This window comes from Trachinotus anak, unplaced genomic scaffold (genome assembly GCF_046630095.1).
Source record: "Trachinotus anak isolate AG129_WGS33_773 ecotype Australia unplaced genomic scaffold, CSIRO_AGI_Tana_v1 ptg000010l, whole genome shotgun sequence".
Classification (NCBI taxonomy): Eukaryota; Metazoa; Chordata; class Actinopteri; order Carangiformes; family Carangidae; genus Trachinotus; species Trachinotus anak.
Window position 1 is genome coordinate 25506293 of NW_027273861.1, and position 19529 is coordinate 25525821.

General features: G+C 41.2%; 1 protein-coding gene across 2 annotated transcripts; it reads left to right on the forward strand.

Annotated features, from left to right (window-relative positions):
* Nucleotides 1-2680: 2680 nt before the first annotated feature.
* dmrt2b (doublesex and mab-3 related transcription factor 2b) lies at nucleotides 2681-7083 on the forward strand. Of its 2 annotated transcripts, none has more exons than XM_071486401.1 (3): nucleotides 2681-3975; nucleotides 5100-5202; nucleotides 6008-7083. In XM_071486401.1, the coding sequence occupies exons 1-3, from the start codon at nucleotides 3592-3594 to the stop codon at nucleotides 6850-6852; spliced, it is 1332 nt and encodes a 443-aa protein (XP_071342502.1). In that variant the 5' UTR covers nucleotides 2681-3591; the 3' UTR covers nucleotides 6853-7083. The 2 variants fall into 2 exon arrangements, with proteins under 2 accessions (XP_071342502.1, XP_071342503.1); XM_071486402.1 differs by having other exon boundaries at nucleotides 2683-3954.
* The last annotated feature ends 12446 nt before the right edge of the window (nucleotides 7084-19529 follow it).

Genomic DNA, 19529 nt, shown 5'->3' on the forward strand with positions numbered 1-19529 from the left:
ATAAGTACTTCCTCAACATTAAATGATCTTTGTTGTCATGGTTACAATAACTTGGTTAACTTTTTCAAACAGTCATGGATAATAGAAACAATATAAACTGCTACTTTCACATGGGAACTTGGGACCTGCAGCACAAACCACCTAAGGGCTTGTTTTTTACAGGACAGACTCGTGTGTGTGTGTGTTTCTGTGTATATATATATATATATATATATATATATATATATATATATATTACATTGTAGAGGCAAATATTTAAGTTTAAGAACATTTCTATCAAATGTAATCTGGGTTTTGAAATGTGCCTTATCATTATGATGAGGGCTGAATACAAGTCTTCACATATCAATTTTTGGGAAGGAAATGACAAAAATCAAAGATCTTGCATAAATTGCATAAATATGTAATGTATAATAAACATTTACCTTTTGCTGGTTTTCCAAATTAAGACTGTATTATTATGAATATCTAATGTTTACTGAAGTCTCCTCATATAAAAGTTGCCTGATATGTTTTTGAGCAGAGGAAGGTCCTGTTTATCCTGCTCTGTGGGAATAGTGCTGTATGCAAAGAAACTCCACAGCTTTCATGCATTATCATTCATTTTCACTCACTTTTTCCTGACTGACTTTAGTATTACAGTTTTCCTTCTCAGAAACTGCAGCTATCAGTTGCTCGGATGATACGTCACACTAAAAGCTGCTGCCTCAATTGATACAGATTTTCTTTTGACTTGGTGTGAAAAGCCTTTTGGAGTCTTTGGGAACAGCTGACAAAACCCTCCTTGCTTCTTCTGATATATATGGGGTCACCTTTTTGCTTTTCACCTCACATGGAGGGGTTTCACATCGAGAGCATAACGCTCTCAGTATCTCCTACAGATTCCCCTTCAGTGTTAGTTGGGACATTCAGAACGTGGTGGTGGACAGGCTGCTTCGTTTACCCCATCGCTGCTCTATCTGTTTATACTGAATTCAGCATTTGATGTTTTGTAATGCAAATATCAACCCAGTCCAAGGGTTCAGATTAGATATTAACACCTTGGGAGCACTGCAAATATTCAATGTCTTTTGAAGACACTAGACTTATAAATGATTTTATATCACATGTTTTACAATGACACCCTTTTCTCCTATCTGCATTTCTAAGACAGTGCAGACAGGAGATGGATCTGATTTCCACCCACGTCTTTGATATCTGATCTCTTAACCCTATATGATCTGACAGTGTCCTGAAATCCCCTGGTAGGGCACTACTGTCCATGGTTAAGTCTAAGATCAAGATCAAAGTGGCTGGGTCTTTGGCATCTGAGCCCTTGGACTCTGGAATATAAAATGCAGTGTGAAAATAATATAAACTCACTTCTGAAAGCCTTTCATATACACATGACTTATTCATTACACATATAGCTTATATTTGATTCTGTGCCTTTATGGTGATCTGGGCGTCAACATTCTCACTAATGAAAAACTGGATTCAACACATTTGCATATGCAAATACAAACCTTATATATGTTGCAGTATGTCGCTGGGTTTTCCCTCGGGAGCAGAAGAATGTGCAGAAAGCATCTGAAATTTAAATACACCAACCATTTTTTCAGCGTAGCTTTGTATGATGAGTTAATCACCGTTTGCCGGGAGCACAAAGTGCAAACTGTGTTATCTGAGCTAAACTTGTTGGAGCTGTGGTGGAGGAAAATCCCGGTTAGCCCAATCAGGATCTACAGAGATGACTAGAAAGCCCTGAAGGGTCCTGTGGAGGATGTGTGGTTGCCACATAGTTGAAACCTGTCCAACAAATGATCCCATGCTGAACATTATTTGAATGACTTCTGCCCGTGTAGGCCCCTGTTAATTACCCTGGGTGTAATTACAGAATCCAGCCAGTAGGGAGCACACTTTTCATACCGTCTCAGTGGAGTCTGACACACTGAACTGTGTGTTACAGCTTGTCATGGTGATAGGTCAAGGAAACATGAGCTCTTTTTATTCCCTACATTAGCATTAGGAGTGTGTGCTGCTGAGGAGATGAGTGCAGCATAACATCAACACCCACTGAAATTCACTGTATGTATAATCTACACTACACATCACTGACCAAGGGCAAGTACAACAGCCTGAACTGATGATAAAAAATAAGCAGTATTAGGAACTGTTCTCTCCATCATGCAATGCATTATCTAATATCAACATCAAATTATATTGTTTTTTTTTTTTTTTAAAAAGGTGAGAATTAAAATAATGAACTCTGAGTTAACCACTGTTAAAAAACCACTCATCTAAACAACCTTTACTAAGTGGGAATATTTATGTATTTCAATGGGTTCGATTATTCACTTTCAGGCTCAGAAATGGTGACACTGGAAACATCAAGAGAGCCATTAACTCAATTAATTATTTAGCTGTGTTATGAATAAATATGAGCGCGAAGATGACTCCTAGGGTAATATGAAAATGTAACCCCCCCCCCCCCCCATTGCCTCCTCTTCCCCCAAGGCGCCTGCGTAATTGGTTCATATTGTATCAGTCTGGTAAAACATACAGCTCACATACAGATATGCAGCTTCGCGGGCTCACAACCTGACTGTGTGTTTTTAAATGAGCCAGCTCTCCAGCTCGGCAGCTCCCTCTCTAAATATATACCGCTATTATGATGATAATTAGAATAATTATTAGTTTCAGTAGGCTGGTTGTATTACTCCTGTTGATTTTTTTTAATGTAGCCGTCAATGAATTCATTCAAATGCTTTAAATTTACATTTTCTCACATACTCATAAAAAATTATCTTCACATACATTTTTTTTTTTTTTTTTTTTTTTGCCTGAGATGATGACGTGGGGACGCGGGTTTGGCAGGAGCCCAAAACTTCTGTTGAAAGATGAGAACAACTTGGAAGGTGGGCAGGGCAGGGCAGGGCAGGTAGAAGTGTTTATAGGGAGGGGGGGTAGCTGCTTCTGCTGTAAACGGGTTCCCCCAGATCTTTGCTGATGGGTCCTGCGCCAGGAGCTCGGCATTGTGGCCCGGTCTACCATCCGTGTGTTTTCTTGGAAAGAGCGTCAGAGAGCAGCTGAGAGAGGCTTAACATTTCAAACGTCTGGCGGCAGGCTGCAAAGTTTCCACCCTGAAAACACTGTCCTGTAGCAGCAGCAGCAGCAGCAGCAGCAGCAGACTGGAGCAGGACACCAACTGGCTTTCAGTTCAGTTGTGGCGCATTAGTCTCTGTAATCCCGGGATCGTCCTCTCAATGCGTCGTTTGAGTTTCTGTCTGATGGAAGCTGATTTATTTCAATGGGAGGATCTGTCATGCTGCAGGTGCTGCAGTGTTAGAGTCTGTTGTGTTGGAACTATTACTGTGATTAAAATGCGTGCGTAAAACAACACCACAGCTGTGCTTTATCAGCTCTCCTGACTCTTTAATAAGAACAGACAGAGGATTATTATTTTTAATTCTACTTTAACAAGTCACAACTATCATCACGTTTGATCTTGAGTTAAAATCCTGTTTCATCTTTTCCTAAAAGCCTGCTCAGCGTTAGCACCGACACAGTGCAGTAAAAGCGGGATTCCTGTACTGTTAGTCATAGGCCTAGATGTCCTCTCAGCTGGAAGGAGGCCTGCAGCAGGAGACCACAGCAAAACCTGAAGTGCTACAATCTGAAGAAATTATTGACGTGACAAGTCCTGACGGATGCGCCGGGCAGCACGGCAGCCCCGGGGACGGAGGGCAGAGTAAAGCGACCCCGTCCTCAGAGCGCCAGCAGCAGAAGCCGCGCAAGATGACGCGGAGCCCCAAATGCGCCCGCTGTCGGAACCACGGCGTCGTGTCGTGTCTGAAGGGCCACAAACGCTTCTGCCGCTGGAGGGACTGCCGCTGCGCCTGCTGCCTGCTGGTGGTGGAGCGGCAGCGCGTAATGGCAGCGCAGGTGGCGCTGAGGCGGCAGCAAGCCGCGGAGGTGAGGGGAGCCCGGGGGCAGGTCAGTGATGGAGGGATGATGGAGGATCAACAGATGGGTAAATGTGACCTCCAGTAGGAGATCATCAGGAGGTTGATAGTCGTTTAGGGTCAAACCACTAAGAATTTCAAACTGCTGTTGGTCATAAAATGTGAGAAAATTATTGAAAGATTTATATATAGTTTGGTAGTTTTCTTTAGCTGTTTTCTTAAGAGAAACACAGATACATATTTTACATTTTACAGATGTGCTTAGAAACAAGCCTAATGCTGGAGGTCTGAATTTGCACAGCCATTATTATTTTCCATCTTTTCAACTAATATGTGTGACAGAAGTCTGACTATCTCATGGCTGCACACAGGGAGAAGTTTGATATTATTTGTCCAAATAAAAATTGCACAAATATAGCAGCTGGAAGCACAGATGTGCCCTTTGTTTTTATTCATCTTTTCACTGTTATATTCAAGTCAGATGTTGGCTATTTGAGCAATGTTTTACTAATTATTTTGTAGCAGTTAGTGTTATTCTTAAGAATGGATAGTTAATTGAATAATTCATTTATTTATAAAGTCTTATTATGATCAAGATCTCTTTTATAAGAGCAATGGCAGCAACAAAATACAATTATACAAAGCAGTAGTCACAAACAGACACACTAATTAAAACATACACAAATATTAAAAATATCACTGAGTAGAAATTTCCCTCAGAGGAATGAACATCTCTAGCTTAAATTTTTTTGCTGTTGCTTTTAAATAATAAGAAGCACAGCAATAGAAACCTGTCTGCATTTGAAATTGATGGCAAAATGTGAAATTCATAATAACACTGTCAATACATATTTTACATTGTGTCATAAATAAATATTTATGAAATATTCTATCAAAGTTTAACAACTAAATTAACAAGTGTAGTATAGGGTTTTTATTCACTCCTCTAAATACAAAATGACTTACATTTATATTAACTGCACATTCCTGTCGTGTCGACAGCATAAATATCTCTCACTTCTTTATATGTTAGAATCACAAAGACCTTTACTGCTTCCTATAATGTGTTAAATGCCTTTAATGACCCCTGGGGGGTGATCTCAGGATAATATGATTATGTCCAAATGTCTAATTCCCCTCCCGTGTTTCTCCCAGGGTAAGAAGGGGGTCAGGTGTGCAGCTCCATTGCGGAGGACAGCGTATCAGCATTACAGCAGAGCAGCAGAGCCAAGCGTCCTAGCTAAGAGCATCCTGCAGGGTAAAGTTTAATTAACACCTCCTTTCTCATTAACGTACCTCTTTTCTCCCAGGCTGTGACAGAAAGTACAGGGTTTTTTTTTTTCAGTAGATCAGATGAAACCTTTGAATTCAACTTTTGCATTAAGCTTTCTTGCTTTTAATGTGTTACATTTTGTCAGAGTTCATTCAAGATCGCACATGAATCAACTGGGTATATCGTCTGCTCGTGAAGGAAGTGGTTCATCGCACACTGACTTGTAACTTATAAAGGGTGTGCATCCACATGTCAGAAATAACTTTTCTCAGACAAGAAGATTGTAGAGAAACAGACTCACACACTGGTAAATACAACTACAGACATGAGAGCAATGTTTTGTTGAATTTCTGAGGACACTGATTCCCTGGTACACGTGTAATCCCAGCCTTTATTCAGACACCTGCATTTACAGAGCCGTCTTTGGCTGACGCCGCCTCCTGGATGTCATTACACAGCAGAAACACACACTTAATTTATCTGTCTTTGTCACTGCGCCACACCATTTCAACAACGGACCATTGCAGTGATATACAGTGTGTATTATTAGCTGCTGGCTTGCAGTCAAAGCCTGATGGAAGCTTTGTCTTCTTGAAAGTGTTCTCAGGCTTCCTGGGCTCTTAGTAAAACAAAACTGACGCAGCTAACCAACTGCATAATTAAAATAATAAACAGCAAAGTATTCAAACACAAACACAACAATTAACTGGTTGGAGCAAATTCATAATCCACAAATGAATTAAATAAGTCGATGCATAACAGCAGCATGTGACTTCTCTCCCATGTTCAGGGCTGAAACCGGTGGTGCCTCTGGAGGAAGACTCCTCCTGCTGGACTAAGCAGACGCAGCGCGATCAAACGCACTTCACGTGCCCGTCCATCAGCGCCCGGATGAGGAAGAGACGAGCCTTCGCAGACAAGGAGCTGGAGAACGTGATGCTGGAGCGAGAGCTGAGGCAGAGACAGCTGCAGGATGACCTCTCCTTCCCCTCCTCAGCCCTGCTCCCCGTGCTTCACCCTCCACCCCTGTCTGTCTCCCCTAACCTCCACTGCTGCCCTCTCAACAAGGACCCCGCTGCTGCAGGGGCATCCACCTACGTGCCCGTGTATAAGTATAAGCCTCTATACGAGTGTGACTTCCAGTTTCATCACTTCTTCCACCTGAAGAGCAGATCGTCCACAGAGGGTGACTGTAATGACTTTTTATGCCAAAGCTCAGAGCAAGCCAGGGGGGACGAGGAGGTGTGGAACGGATGGAAAATCTGCGAGAAGAAAAACCGACCAGAGCTGACGCCTCTACCATCACAGCACGGACTGAAAAATCACAGCGGCACAGGTCCGTCAGGTCTGGAACTTGTCAAACCCCCTTCAAAGCCAACAGAAATAATGGACTCTTCATCCATCACACACTCTGTTTTTAGATCAGATCAGGATATCCTGGGCGCATCAGGCGTCAGCGCAGCCAGCAGGACTTTTGATCCCAGACCTCTGACAGCTAAGGGCTGGAGCGCAGACACTCCTGCCGCACAGGCAGGTCCTCATGCTGACTCTGTCAAGAGCCCTCACGGCAGCTCAGTCAGGACCCCCGCTGTGAGGCCATTACCTTTCTCTGTGGAGGCTCTGCTGAGAGCCTGACAGGCAAATGGAAAGAGCACTTTGTTTATGTGTGGACCAAGAATTCATGTGGAGGGTATAAATATAAAAATTGCTAGTTGTATTACAGGTTTTCTTGACAAGAGCTGGTTGCTGTAAAGTGGCTAAAGGGGAAATATTTAAAAACAATTTTCCAGTTTGTATTTTTTTCTTATTTTTCTTTAAAATGTATTTTACTACATTTTAACTATCATTAAAAATGTAACAATGAAATGAAACGTATGCACTTGAATACTTGGCTACACTGATTATATTTTTTACAATTATACACTTGAAAAATGAAATGTTTTTTATTGGGTAAAAATGAACTGCACCACCCTGCTTACATTAATCATATTTTATTCTCTCTTCCAGCAGAAGACATATAAAATACATCCATAAAACAAAGTTAATGAAAAAGTCAAGTAGTGTTTCAATTCAATTCAAGAAACTTTATTTGTCCCCAGAGGGCAATTAAAAGGGGTACATAGAGTAGACATTAGAAAATACATAAATACATGAAAAAGAACCCACAAGTACTGCAAGACAGACTGTAAACATTATGGAAGACTATGACGTTATAAGACTATAACAGCAATGGGAAACATCAGTGCAAAACTAAGCCTGGCGTTTGCACTTGTGTCCATTTCTTACTTGTGATTTTTGACTTTGATTTTGAAAAAAAAGTCTGGTTGTGGTGTCAAAACTCTTTTCAACCTGTAAGAAAACCAACAATGAGAGGAGGAAATGAGGTGAAGCAGGTGATTAGCCAAGAAGTTAGAAGGAGCAAAGAGTTTCCATAAATGGTTCTACAATAGCACAGAAAGGGTTGACAGTGAAACCCCCCATCTCTGATTTTGATCTGTTAGCGCCTTCTTTTTCTTTTCTTTTTTTTTTTTACTATGAGATATGTATTCATTATTTATTGGTATTTCATAAGCTCTATTGTTCCCCAAATGTAAGCCATTGTGGCAGAGTGTAGTCTATCATTTTGACTGTATAACCAAAACCCACCAATCATATTGCGTACTGTTTAATATTTTATACAGTATCATTTCTTCAAACAGGGAAGATGGGAACTATTCAATAAAGGGTGTGAATGGGAGGGTGCCAGCGTTGCCTAGGCAACATTGTTCTTTATTGAATGCTGAGCCTGACGACGGCTGAGTTTGTTTGAACACGTATTTGATCCATATCCACTTTCCACTTTTTCTGTCTTTCTCTGTTCGTTTTTTTTTTTTTTTTTTTGGTTCAGTTCTGTAATCTCTCAAAGATGGAGGTCAGATACTTTTGACAACTCTGGACCTTGTGGCGTCAACACAGAGATGATAGCGCACCGCTGCGTGTCTGTTTGCGTGTATCTACCAGCATATCAGACTGCCTCTCCCTCCCCGTCCTTTCACAGACAGACAGAGAGGGGGAGATTGGCACAAAGGAAGATGAGGTTGTGAGCCTGAAAAAAAAGCTCAATATGTGCCATTGTGTTTTACTGCGCGGTATCTGCGACAATTTCACAACACAACCTCTTCCTTACCGAGAGTGCAAATTGCCATTTTCACTATGACGAGGAAAAGATAAGCATCAATCACAAAGGGGTGATAATGACTTCTGTGAGGAATAACACAGAGGATATAAATCAATTTTCCCCTCGGGAAAGCTCGGGGAAAAACTCATTTATCCAGTTCCCCAATGTTTCATTCCTGGGTGTCCTTAGACGAGGCATGTGGCGGCTTAATAGATGGCGACCCTGCTCTGAAGTGCCACTCACGTTCCACCGTTCTTGTTAGGATTGTGCCAGGGACAGACAGATTAGCTTTATTGTTCTGTGCTTTTTGGAAAGGTTTGATTTGATCTTCAATCGCAGGTCGATTAACATTTTCTTTTGTGGGCCAGAGGGGGAAAGGGGAGAGAAAGCGAGCATGTGTTGGGGGGGGGGGGGGGCGTTATTGGATTCGCGCCAGTATGCTGACAAAGCAGTTTCAACAGGCTGAAACATGTTTTTGGATTTGTAACAGCCCCAACCCTTCTCCGTCCCCGCCCTCTCTCTTTTGTCGCCCACCTCTGGCTCTCCTGCTGTTCATTCTCTGGTTGTGCCTCATTTCCATTTCAGTCGGATTGATTTCGCTCAGTTCAAGGCAGAAAAGCTTTGCTTTGGCGTTTTCCCTGTAACTCTCATCTTAATATTTTCATCGTACACACTATCAGCCGCAGTAGCGACAGGAAAGATAGGATGCAATGAAAGAAAAGAGCTGGAGAGAGCAAGTGGGTGGGGGAGACATGACAAAGACCTAGCACAACTCACAACTCTATTTGTTCACCTCCACCCTGTTATTTCAGACTAGGAGGTCTTCTTCTCCTCTCTCCCTCTTTCTATCAATAGCCAAGCATTGTTGTCTTCACACGTGCACTATAGCACCCACCTATCAAAATGATCTTTGTTTTCCCATTGCCTTCATTTCCTCTACCACGTTGCAGTGTTTACACTCGCTGTGTGCAAAAGCAGACATGCAGAGAAGGTAAATTCTCATTCAAGGGAGTTTTTCAGGGGACTCTGACCACAGTTGAAGAGCCCAGACCTCTCTACTTGTTTGGTATGATCAGTTATTTCTCCCCTTGGACAGGTCATCAGGAACATTTAGCATCAGGGTTCAGTGGAAAGCCTTTGATCGTCCTGCCAGCTCTCCTCATTACAGACTGAGAGTGGACTAAAAGCATATGTCTTGGTGTGGCAAGGTCATTTCCCTTGGCATTTCTAAGAGAGCTGCCGTTTGAATTTAATAGTGTTGTTATGTGATGTTTGAAAGGTGAAAAGGACTCTCCACGTCACTATGGACACACTGGGTTGCAACAGTTAGAAACCACATGTCTGCCCAAATTATTTTTAATGATTATCTGGTTGGTCGGCTCAAACTGATCTTGTGTGAAGAAAGGGAAATTTTCACAGGTAATTAACTGAACAAAAACAAGCTCAGTTACACAAGAACGCCCCAAATGTTTACACCTTACTTAGTTAATGATAAATTTGAATTAAAGTCTATAACGTGGGAAGAAGAGAGGGTTTGATTTTGTTGAACTATAATTGAAGTCAAGGTTGTCTGTGTGGCTGCCATAATAATCCAAGATCGTACTGACGTATTGTACCACTGATTCCTGTAGTATATGGACCTGTTGCAGTGTGGTTTCAGCTGCAGGAGAGCTGCTGCAGGTTATTGATTACTCAGATAAATCCTGGCTGGTGATTGGTTTGCAGGACCAGCTACCATTGGGTTTTACTGACATATTATGTGATTATTATGTGAAGTTGTACTTTATTGTTGCTTGTTTCCTTGTTTCTGTCCCGAGAGATGTATAAGGGTTATTTATTTGTTCTTTTATTCTCTTTCTTTTATTTCAGGCACTTAGAGAACTGATTACTGTTTTTGTTAATTTTGTTTGGGTAATATATAAAACAGGTTGAAAGCTTCATTTTATCACTTTTGGGTGTATTCCAGCTGTTAGCAACATTAGCACCATTTTGGCTAATTGACAGTAATAAAGACATGCTAGAGATATTGAAGGATATAGCATTAAATCACATTTACTCTCAGGAAAACACTGACACAAAATCTTTATCTGCTGCTTGCACAAGCAAAACTATAAACTGTTCAGAATGCGTTGTGCTGATGTTGTAATAAACCACTTCAGCAACATTAATTGACTTTGAGGTAAAGGTACGCTAAATTCACTTTCCCCAAGGAGAGATACTTGAATTTTTAACTGGTTTTACATGGTTTTTTAGACTTCTTATAAATAAGAAAATGCCATGTTTGGTGTACTAATGAACATTATCATTACACTCCAGACAGTACTCCCTCTATTTATTTCACTAAGTATCTGCAACATTGCGTATCAGGGTTCAGGGCATAGCGTTTGATCTGTCTGCCAACTTGCCAAGCACTTTGGATTCTCTCCTGTCCCACCCTGCCCTGAAACAGCCCTGCATGCTCTTTGGTTTTTGGTGGCCAAGTCTGGCTCAGAGATACTGGTGTAAGGTTACACTACAGTGTGTGTGTGTGTGTGTGTGTGTGTGTGTGTGTGTGTGTGTGTGTGTGTATGTGTGTGTGTGTGTGTGCGTGTTTGAGATATGGGTACGGCAATCTTGCTATGATTTGTGGATGCTGGCCAGTAATGAAAGCATCTTTAGTGCAGCATTGCCTCAGTTAGCACACATTCATTCCCATGGCATACGATGACCTTTTAAAGTAAAATAAAGTATAAGTATATAAAAGGAAAAATTGCTTTTCGGTCATGACCAATGCACAGCTAGAACCCACTAGTGAAAAAGAAAAGTGCCTTCATGTCTTCTTGAAATGCCAACCTTTAATCATTCTGACCCCATCCAGCCAATGATGTAATTTATATAGACACCGGAAAACAGTGCCAAGCATCATTCATCAAGTTTTGTCCAAATTTGACAGTGATATCCAAGAGATGTTTGTGTAATAAATTTTAACCTTCAGTGATCAAATCAGTGTAGGTTTTTTAAAGTCTGGAGCACAGAGTGAAGATATATGGTCGCTGCAAGTGTCAGACCAGCAGCGCTTAAGAGCTGAGGGATGGATGAACACACATACAGACAAACAAGACACAATCAATAGATCATATCACAGTGCAGACAGATTTCGTGCAGTGCAAGTCAGACTGTGCTCTTAACTCAAGAACAACTCACAACAAACACAATCAAAAAATCCATCTTTGTCTTGCCTGGAGTACAATATTGTTTAAACAAAAGTTTCATTGTATTTCTGTTTAATTTATTTTTTTTATACAGTGTGGATGTGTTTGTGTTTCTGAAAGGTTATAGGACACTTAAACGCACAATATGTAATTTTCTGCCAGTAAGGGTCTCTCAATCAAAACAAGAACAAAAGATGGAGTTCGGTCGCACTGTGAAGTAACATGGGATCAGTTTGGATTCCTTCAGTGTCAAACATTTAGGAAGTTTCTACCAGAGGCCGAATTATGTGCCGAGGTCTCTTCCTCTTCAAAACAAACAGACCCAGTCACGGAATCCACTAAAAACACTGAATAAAGTAGTTTCACATTAAAAATCAGTGTTCGGCAGACAAAGGGCGTCTGACAGAGGCTGGGAGCCAAGCTGCTGCTAACGTTTGCTCAGCTTGTTAACTTCAGATCCAGATGTTCAGTGACTAAAATCCTTCATCCGCTTTGGCTATAGTTAAAAAGCAACCAAGATGTAAGAAGTGTATTTAAGAAATGTTGCTTAAAACTGGATGAAAAATTTATTTTGACCACTTCTGACAGACAACCACAAGGCTGATGCATGCGCAAAGGGGATATGATGTCATTGACAGGTGACCAAATGATTTCTCTAGGTCTGGAAATGGCAGGAAACATATTGGACAATGTCAGTACACAACTCAACAAATTATATAACATAGGTTCAAGTCGGTTTTATACAGTTAAATGTGGAAAAATGATTAGACCTTTAATAACACAGAGGTTATGACACTCAAACATGTGTTTAAGTCAGACACTCAGTTTGTTATGTTTCTAACAAGTAACACTAAAAATCATCACACATGTTCTCAGTCTAAAGTTTGGCCCTTTTCTCCTTCTAACATATGCAGCTATTCTGGGGTAGCCTACTCTATCTGTCCCACTCGTTCCATAAATTCACTGCGATGGCCATCAGAGCTAATAGAAACAACAAGGCTTTAATAGAGAACAAGCGTCTGGTCTGCCCTCTGACAGAGACATTCCTAATTGACTGTAGTTGGGTTCCTGTCTGACCACTGCTACCCTTCATTTAACAGAAGAACAAACACACCAGCTCTTGCTTTAAAAGACAGCCCTGTGTGTAACTGAGCCGGTCGTGGTTGGACTAGAAATTTCACAGCTTTAAAAACATCTTTGAAACAGGCAGGGTAGAGTTCTCTCCCGCACCTCCCCACTTACCCCCATCCTGTACTATTCGGGTTTTTCCATGCACTGGCTTGTGTGTGTGTGTGTGTGTGTGTGTGTGTATGTACAGTATTTGTGTGCCTGCATATGTGCGTAGCTGCCCTGTCGCTATTCCAGCAGCCTTGGGGACGACCGAGGGTGCCCGCGGCTGCAGCTGTGTTGCGATCCAGTTACCATCACATGGTGCCGCTTGGCCGCTGAAGAACTACCTCTGCAATATTAGAAACCAAAGCAGACCACAAGACCTTACTTTCTCTCACCTCTCTCCTCTCCCTCCGGAAAACATTATAGCATTGAAGAGATGTTGAAACAACAGTCAGCATCAACCTTGTGTAACCTTAACATCAAATGTCCCTTTTATTACACTGAACAATCTGTCGCTTCTGATTTCACGTCAAAACAAAGCCCTTACTGTGCCATAAAACATTTACATTTTTTGTTTGTGTGGGTTGGTGTTGCTCTCCTGCAGGTTGCCATCTGTTAAACACTTGTTAGACTTTTTTACCTCTTGCTTCTTATTAAAATGCTCCCTCTCTCGTCATCTTTTCCTCCCCATCTTTTCCCTTCTTCACTGCAGAAATGAACCATTTTTGCAGATGTGGAAGCAAACGGAGACAGGGGAAGAGGGGAAGAGTCCATTAATCTCTTTCATCAGATAGATTATTTAGCACACAGATACATTGTAATACAGGTTATGAATGTCAGCACTTTTCTTTTGAGATGTTAAAAAGCTTCTAGCTGTGATCAGCCCCGCACAGCTTCAGTATAACCTTCACAACTTTGTACCCCAGCCTCAGAGCTCTCACCTTTACAAGCTAAAACAAGCACATGCCGGGCAAGTTCAGGAACTTTATAGACCGAGGGTGGCAGAAATAACATTAGTGCAAAAACAGCTCAGACTGCCTGACCATTAGAGAAGTATTTACCCAGCTCGGTGTGGATTTTATGCTATAGAATATTCTGCAAACCCAAACTCAAACAATCCCCTCGACCACATTCTGACTCCTGGTAATCCGATCCATCCTGATGTTATTCATGCCCTGATCTGCACACCCCCTGTATGCTAACATATTGGCACCATTTTACAAGTGATTGATTATCTCTGAGGGCCTAAAAGGCAAGGACAGTGGAGTTTAATGACATATAAAACCATGTTTGGATGTCAGGTTCACAGACCTTTAACAATAACAGCTGGCATAGGCAGAGCGCTGGGAGGGAGTCGCAAACATTCAGGGAAAAGTGTGGGCAAGTACAGATGCTGTGATAGCAGTAACCCTGTAGTTCTCTATAACACATAACCGTGACACAACCTGCCAAGATCAGCAATATGTTTCACGGCATTTTATTTTCCCATTTGGTCGAACGAGATTATGCATGCAGACAAACCCCCTGACCGTGCCAAAACTGGGAGATTAAAAACATAGAGGGGATAGAGGGTGACGTACAATTAGGTGTAATAGCCTTTAAAATATAAATAGTGTCAGTAAAAAGATGTTATTATACATATCCAGTTTCATCAGAGCATGTGTTAAAGCCATTTATAGGAAACAAAGCGTCTATTTCAGGTTGGTGTTTTGACTGGTGGGGGAATAGATGCAGGATGAGGCAAAGTCTGTCAGCGTGGCTGTCTTCCTGTTCAACTCCGTCACTATTGGTTACAAGGTGTTTTCTGTTTTGAAATGAAACCCTTCCCTGAATTCAGACGTGTCCTACTTTTGACAGACGACCTTGACAGATCCCGATCCTTTCTGCTTTGCTTTCTCTAAGTCAAATATGGCTCATTTTATAAATTCGCTGACAGACCTCGGGGGAAGAAAACATTCATATAAAACATCTTCTTCTCCTCAAATGCTGCATGATTATGATATGAGCAGAAAGTTGAGTGGATGCTAGAACATGGCCTGAATACTGGAAGATTTTCTGATACTTCACCAGTTACCCAAGTGTTTCAGTGCTTAAGCTGAACTGCAAACCCAAACTTAATCACTGTGATTTACTCCATGCTGCAGTTGACTGGCCCTATTCAATTAATTTTCATGACATTATAAGACCTGAATTCAGTACCAGTGATATGAACTGAGTGAGAACTGGAAGTGGGCACACCATAAGTCCACTGCACATATAACATAAAGCAATAGGCACTGATGGAGGAGCAGGCAGAGATTGTTTCTTAAACTCTTGGCTGCATGACTGCATTCAGCTATATAGTGTAAGGCTATCCAATTTGTATTTCGCTCTGCTCCAGTGGACGGCCCACTTTCAACTTACACGATGCTATGAATCATGAATTTAAGTTTAATGATGCTTCATGAACAGCTCCTGTAAATAAGGTGCAGTGTAAGAAGAAGTAATTCAAATAAGTAAACAGCTGAAGTACTGCATGAAAAGTGGACCAAGCACTCCCATAAATTTCCAAATCTTGGCCTGATGTGTTATTGAAAGTTAAAGAAGAGGCAAGAATAGGAAGGTCCACACTCATAAACAGACTAAACATAAATAATGGACAAGATGAATAAATAAAATCAATGATTTGTCAGTAAGAGCTCATTCAGAATGTCATGGTCCATGTGCTGACAAAGACTGAAAAGAGACCATGTAAGTAGTTTTAAAATCTTTTGCCCGTGAATTTCAGTTTGCTCATAGCAAGAAGTAGGTACGACTAACCCTGTGTATCATGTGTCTGTGAGGCTTAAAGGGGCTATCTGTAAGTGTTCTCTGCTGCAGAACGTGGTTTCTTGAGTGAATAGACCGTTATACTGATCATTTATAATTTGCCCACTGAGCAGTGCTACGTCTTCAGGGATGACTGGAGGCTGCAGTGAGTTGCTATCGGAAAGTGATGGGGCATAGCTAGCTGGCTATCGTCCTAGCTTCAGTAGAAGATGTGATAGATATAAGAGTTAACGTTGGTGTTGCTTTCCAGCACTGGAAACAGCTCTTTGTGAATAAAGGAATGAAGTGTGATGCTGAACTTGCGACATTTCTTCTGCTAACGTTGGTTATGTAGTGATAACAAAACTTACAAATAGCTCCTTTAAAGGACCTGTCCAAAGCTGGATAAATTAATAACGGATGATACCATAGTGGTGTCACCAGGGTTATCTTGGCTTGGGGTTGTCGACTTCAAATGTTTAACAGAAAGTTAGTGTTACAAGCTGGAGTGGTGGCTTTCAGTGAAAAGATGCTGAGTCATACTACAAATGTCCACTGCTCCTTTAGCTTCACCATTCTTTTTTAAATCTGTAAGTCAGTCAAGCCAGAGCTAAAGGGGACAAGCGGTATTTGGACCCAAATAGTGCACCAGAGGTTGTGCAGAACATTTCTAACACTTTTCTAACACCGAGGCTATTTTAACCTCTGATGTTTTCTCTCTTTAAAGGTCTTATAGTTGCAATTTGCAAACAGTTGTGCAGCTTTTACAATTATGGTGTATAGGTAGATATAATTTAGATATTAAAGAAAACATAATTAAGATATAATTTTATATAAAATGTCATGATGGGGGGGTGTGAGTGTTGAACTCAAAATACAAATAAATGGCAGCTTTGTGGAGTATAAAACAGGCAAAAAAAATATGAGTTTGTGGTTAAAAATGCCACCAAAACAAATCTGAAATCTTCACAGCAGCAAATCGGCACTAGACTAGGAAACAAAATGAGTGTTGTTCACCATGATGTCTGAGGAAAATACAGCCATTTCTCGACCCACTCGAGTGGAATTGCTTCCTGTTTGGAGGAGCTGGGAGGGAGGGGAAGCAGCTTGCCTGGAGAAGAACTTTTTTGGATTTTCACAACCACACAACCACAGTTCACGTAAAATGTGTTTGAGCATGTTTGTACTGTGCACGGATATGTGAGCATGACATTCAGGTCTTTTTTTCACTCTCTCTTGATACCCACACACACACACACACACATACACACACACACACACAGCTTTTCTCCATGACAATAATAGGAATGGAGCAGCTCGGAAACAGAAGCTCTTTTTAACCAGATGTCTCCATGTCAATATTACTCTTCACCCCTATGATCACACACACAAGTCTATGTTTCTGTTTCCCTCTACACACAGCCAGTCACCCAACCCAACACACACCAAACACAGACAAATGCACACTATGTCTTTATTTCCCGTTGCCATTAAGCTGAGAGTCTAAATATTCCTGGTGTGACACACACAGTCACACACACCTGACTGCTGCCCTCTCCAGTCACTCCAGCCTCTCTCGCCACTGATGGATTTTTTCCCAAAAATATTTGCTCTGTAACACAAGCTAGTCTGTCTTGTGTTTTCACTTCAAACAAAGCTATTAATCACCTTAATTGCCCTCAATTAACCCCCTGCACCAGATGCTTGCTCCGCACGTCATACCAGTAACCACTCGCTCAGTCGCTCATGCAGTCACCTCTGCCAAACAGGTGATGAATCACTACCACAGGGCAATCTCCGCCACGGGCTAATTCACATACGTTTCAGATGACAAAACATTAGCTGGAGGGAAATAGTGGAAACAGCCACAGGGAGGCTAATGGAGCTCAGGAATACAAAAAGTGTAAGAGCATGTCCCCAGAGCTGTGAAAGTGCAACTTGTACACGGTCCTATGTCTCAGACTGAGGTGTTTAATATCTGCTGGCTGTATTTTGGTAGACAGGGACTCCCTGGAGCACAACACAAACACTCGAGAGAGGCTGTTTCGTTCCAATATGTACTGCGTCCCTAAAGTGTTATTTTTTTCTTTTTCAGCAAGGTATCATAAAACAATAAAAAATGGAATAAAACTAAGAAAACAAAACACATTAAAAAAGTTTGAATATACAAAGCGGCCGTATCATAAATTGCAATAAGTAAAGTCGTGGGTAACTGAGTGGCAGTTGCTGTTCATAAACATGGGATAGAAAAAAAATTCTGAAGACTGATGTTGTTTTCTTTTCTTATTTTATGTTTTATAACAGAAAAGCAAGGACATCAGGAAATTTCAGTTCAATTTAAAGAGAAATTGTACGGAAGGTAATGCATCAATCTAAAGCCTAAAGGAGCTCAATATAACCAACTCAGCAACGTTACCCGCAGTGTCAGTTTTTATCCTTGCACTGCCCACTGCTCATTGGGTTACTCGCACTGGGTCCGCTGCCAAATGTTTGATATCCAAGATGGAGGTATGTTCCTTTGAACACAGCTTGTGGCGCTCTTCCATTATAGCCTCACATGAGCTGGATCATGGCACACGATGCCAGCCGTGCTTGTTGACAGTGAGGAGGACAAGTGCAGATTTAATCAGACACGTTTGTAGCAGTCACCGGGTGATATCTACATCGTACGGTGTTGTCTTTCTTGTGAAAAATGAAAGGGTATTAAAAACGGGTGGATGAGTAGTCAGGTCTTATCGAGCCGCAGCAGTTATAGCTCGAGATCAGAATCAACCGAGGACAAAGAATGTAATAAATGGGCGGCAGAGGAGGTGACAAGAACTCAAATTGATAATTAGAACCAATTTTAACAACATCATATTGAATTAAACTTGATTATATCACTCTTAGGTAGTCATTACATGGTGAATATCAGCTGCTCTGACCTCTGACCTCTGACCAACATGTTACAGCACTGAGAGCTGAACAACCAAGACCAACTGCACTGCGCAACCTCAGTCCAGCTGCACAGTGATGTCCTCCAGCAGATATTAACCAATTTTAATAACAGATGGGGAAAACAAAACTTCAAGTGATATCCCAATAAGTTGAGCATGAACCTGCAGAGGTTAGAGGATAATTCCCCACCTACTCACCCATATTAAAAATGTTCAGAGATTAGAGGATGCTTTGAATCCACTTCCTCTTTTCCCAGCTGGGATTTGAACCATCTGTCATAACAATAAGACTATAAATACTTCCCCAAATATGTGACTAAATAGAAGAACTTGGAGAAAATAAATATGAGAACTTCAAAAATGTAAATCTGACAAATCCAAGCCCGGTTTCCCGAGGCGTTGCATTCATATTGGACGAATCTGTGGCACTCGATTTATGTCCAATTCAACTTTCTCTGCCAATGCAGGGAGCAGAGTGTTCCAGAAAAACCACTATGTTGGCTTTTTAAAACATGCCTAGAGTCTTTCCCTAACCTTAACCAAGTAGTTTTAGCTACTTATAACCTTAACCATACTGTAGGTGCATGTGCAAATATAGTAGGAATACATGATGAAAAAAAAATGCCTCCATTGAACAACTGAAAACGTCATCACTGAACTTAATCTAGATTTTTGCAGACTCATCCAATATCAGATCTCTGGCTGCTGCAAATCCTCTGATGTTTCAATATAACCCAATCTAATTTGTGAAACACTTCAAGGTGTATGCACCGGCACATGGTTACCAAATATCATTCTCTGTTACAAGGTGGCTTTTTCTTTTTCTTGTTACAGTGGCTCAGGCCTCTTGGACCTCTTACAATATGCTTGTGTGGTCAAACCTAAAGTTGTTCAGAATCAAATGGTTACATGCTTCATGTATGATTTTGGGAACTACAATATAAAGCAGGGGAGTGAGACAGGTAGGTTCATGTACTCACACCTGAAATTACACAGAAAGAGTCAATCAAGACCAGACTTTGATGCAAGTTCATTTAATTTTTACAATGAGTGACGTAGTCCGACATGAACACAGCATTTCGTTTGTGTTCTTCTCAGTGGTTTGTGGTGGGTGGAAATCAAAGTATG

Coding starts and splice junctions, on each gene's coding strand:
- dmrt2b (XM_071486401.1), top strand. CDS start 3,592: ATGTCCTCTCAGCTGGAAGGAGGCCTGCAGCAGGAGACCACAGCAAAA. Junction 3,976..5,099: donor TGAGGGGAGCCCGGGGGCAG/GTCAGTGATGGA, acceptor TGTTTCTCCCAG/GGTAAGAAGGGGGTCAGGTG. Junction 5,203..6,007: donor AGCTAAGAGCATCCTGCAGG/GTAAAGTTTAAT, acceptor TCCCATGTTCAG/GGCTGAAACCGGTGGTGCCT.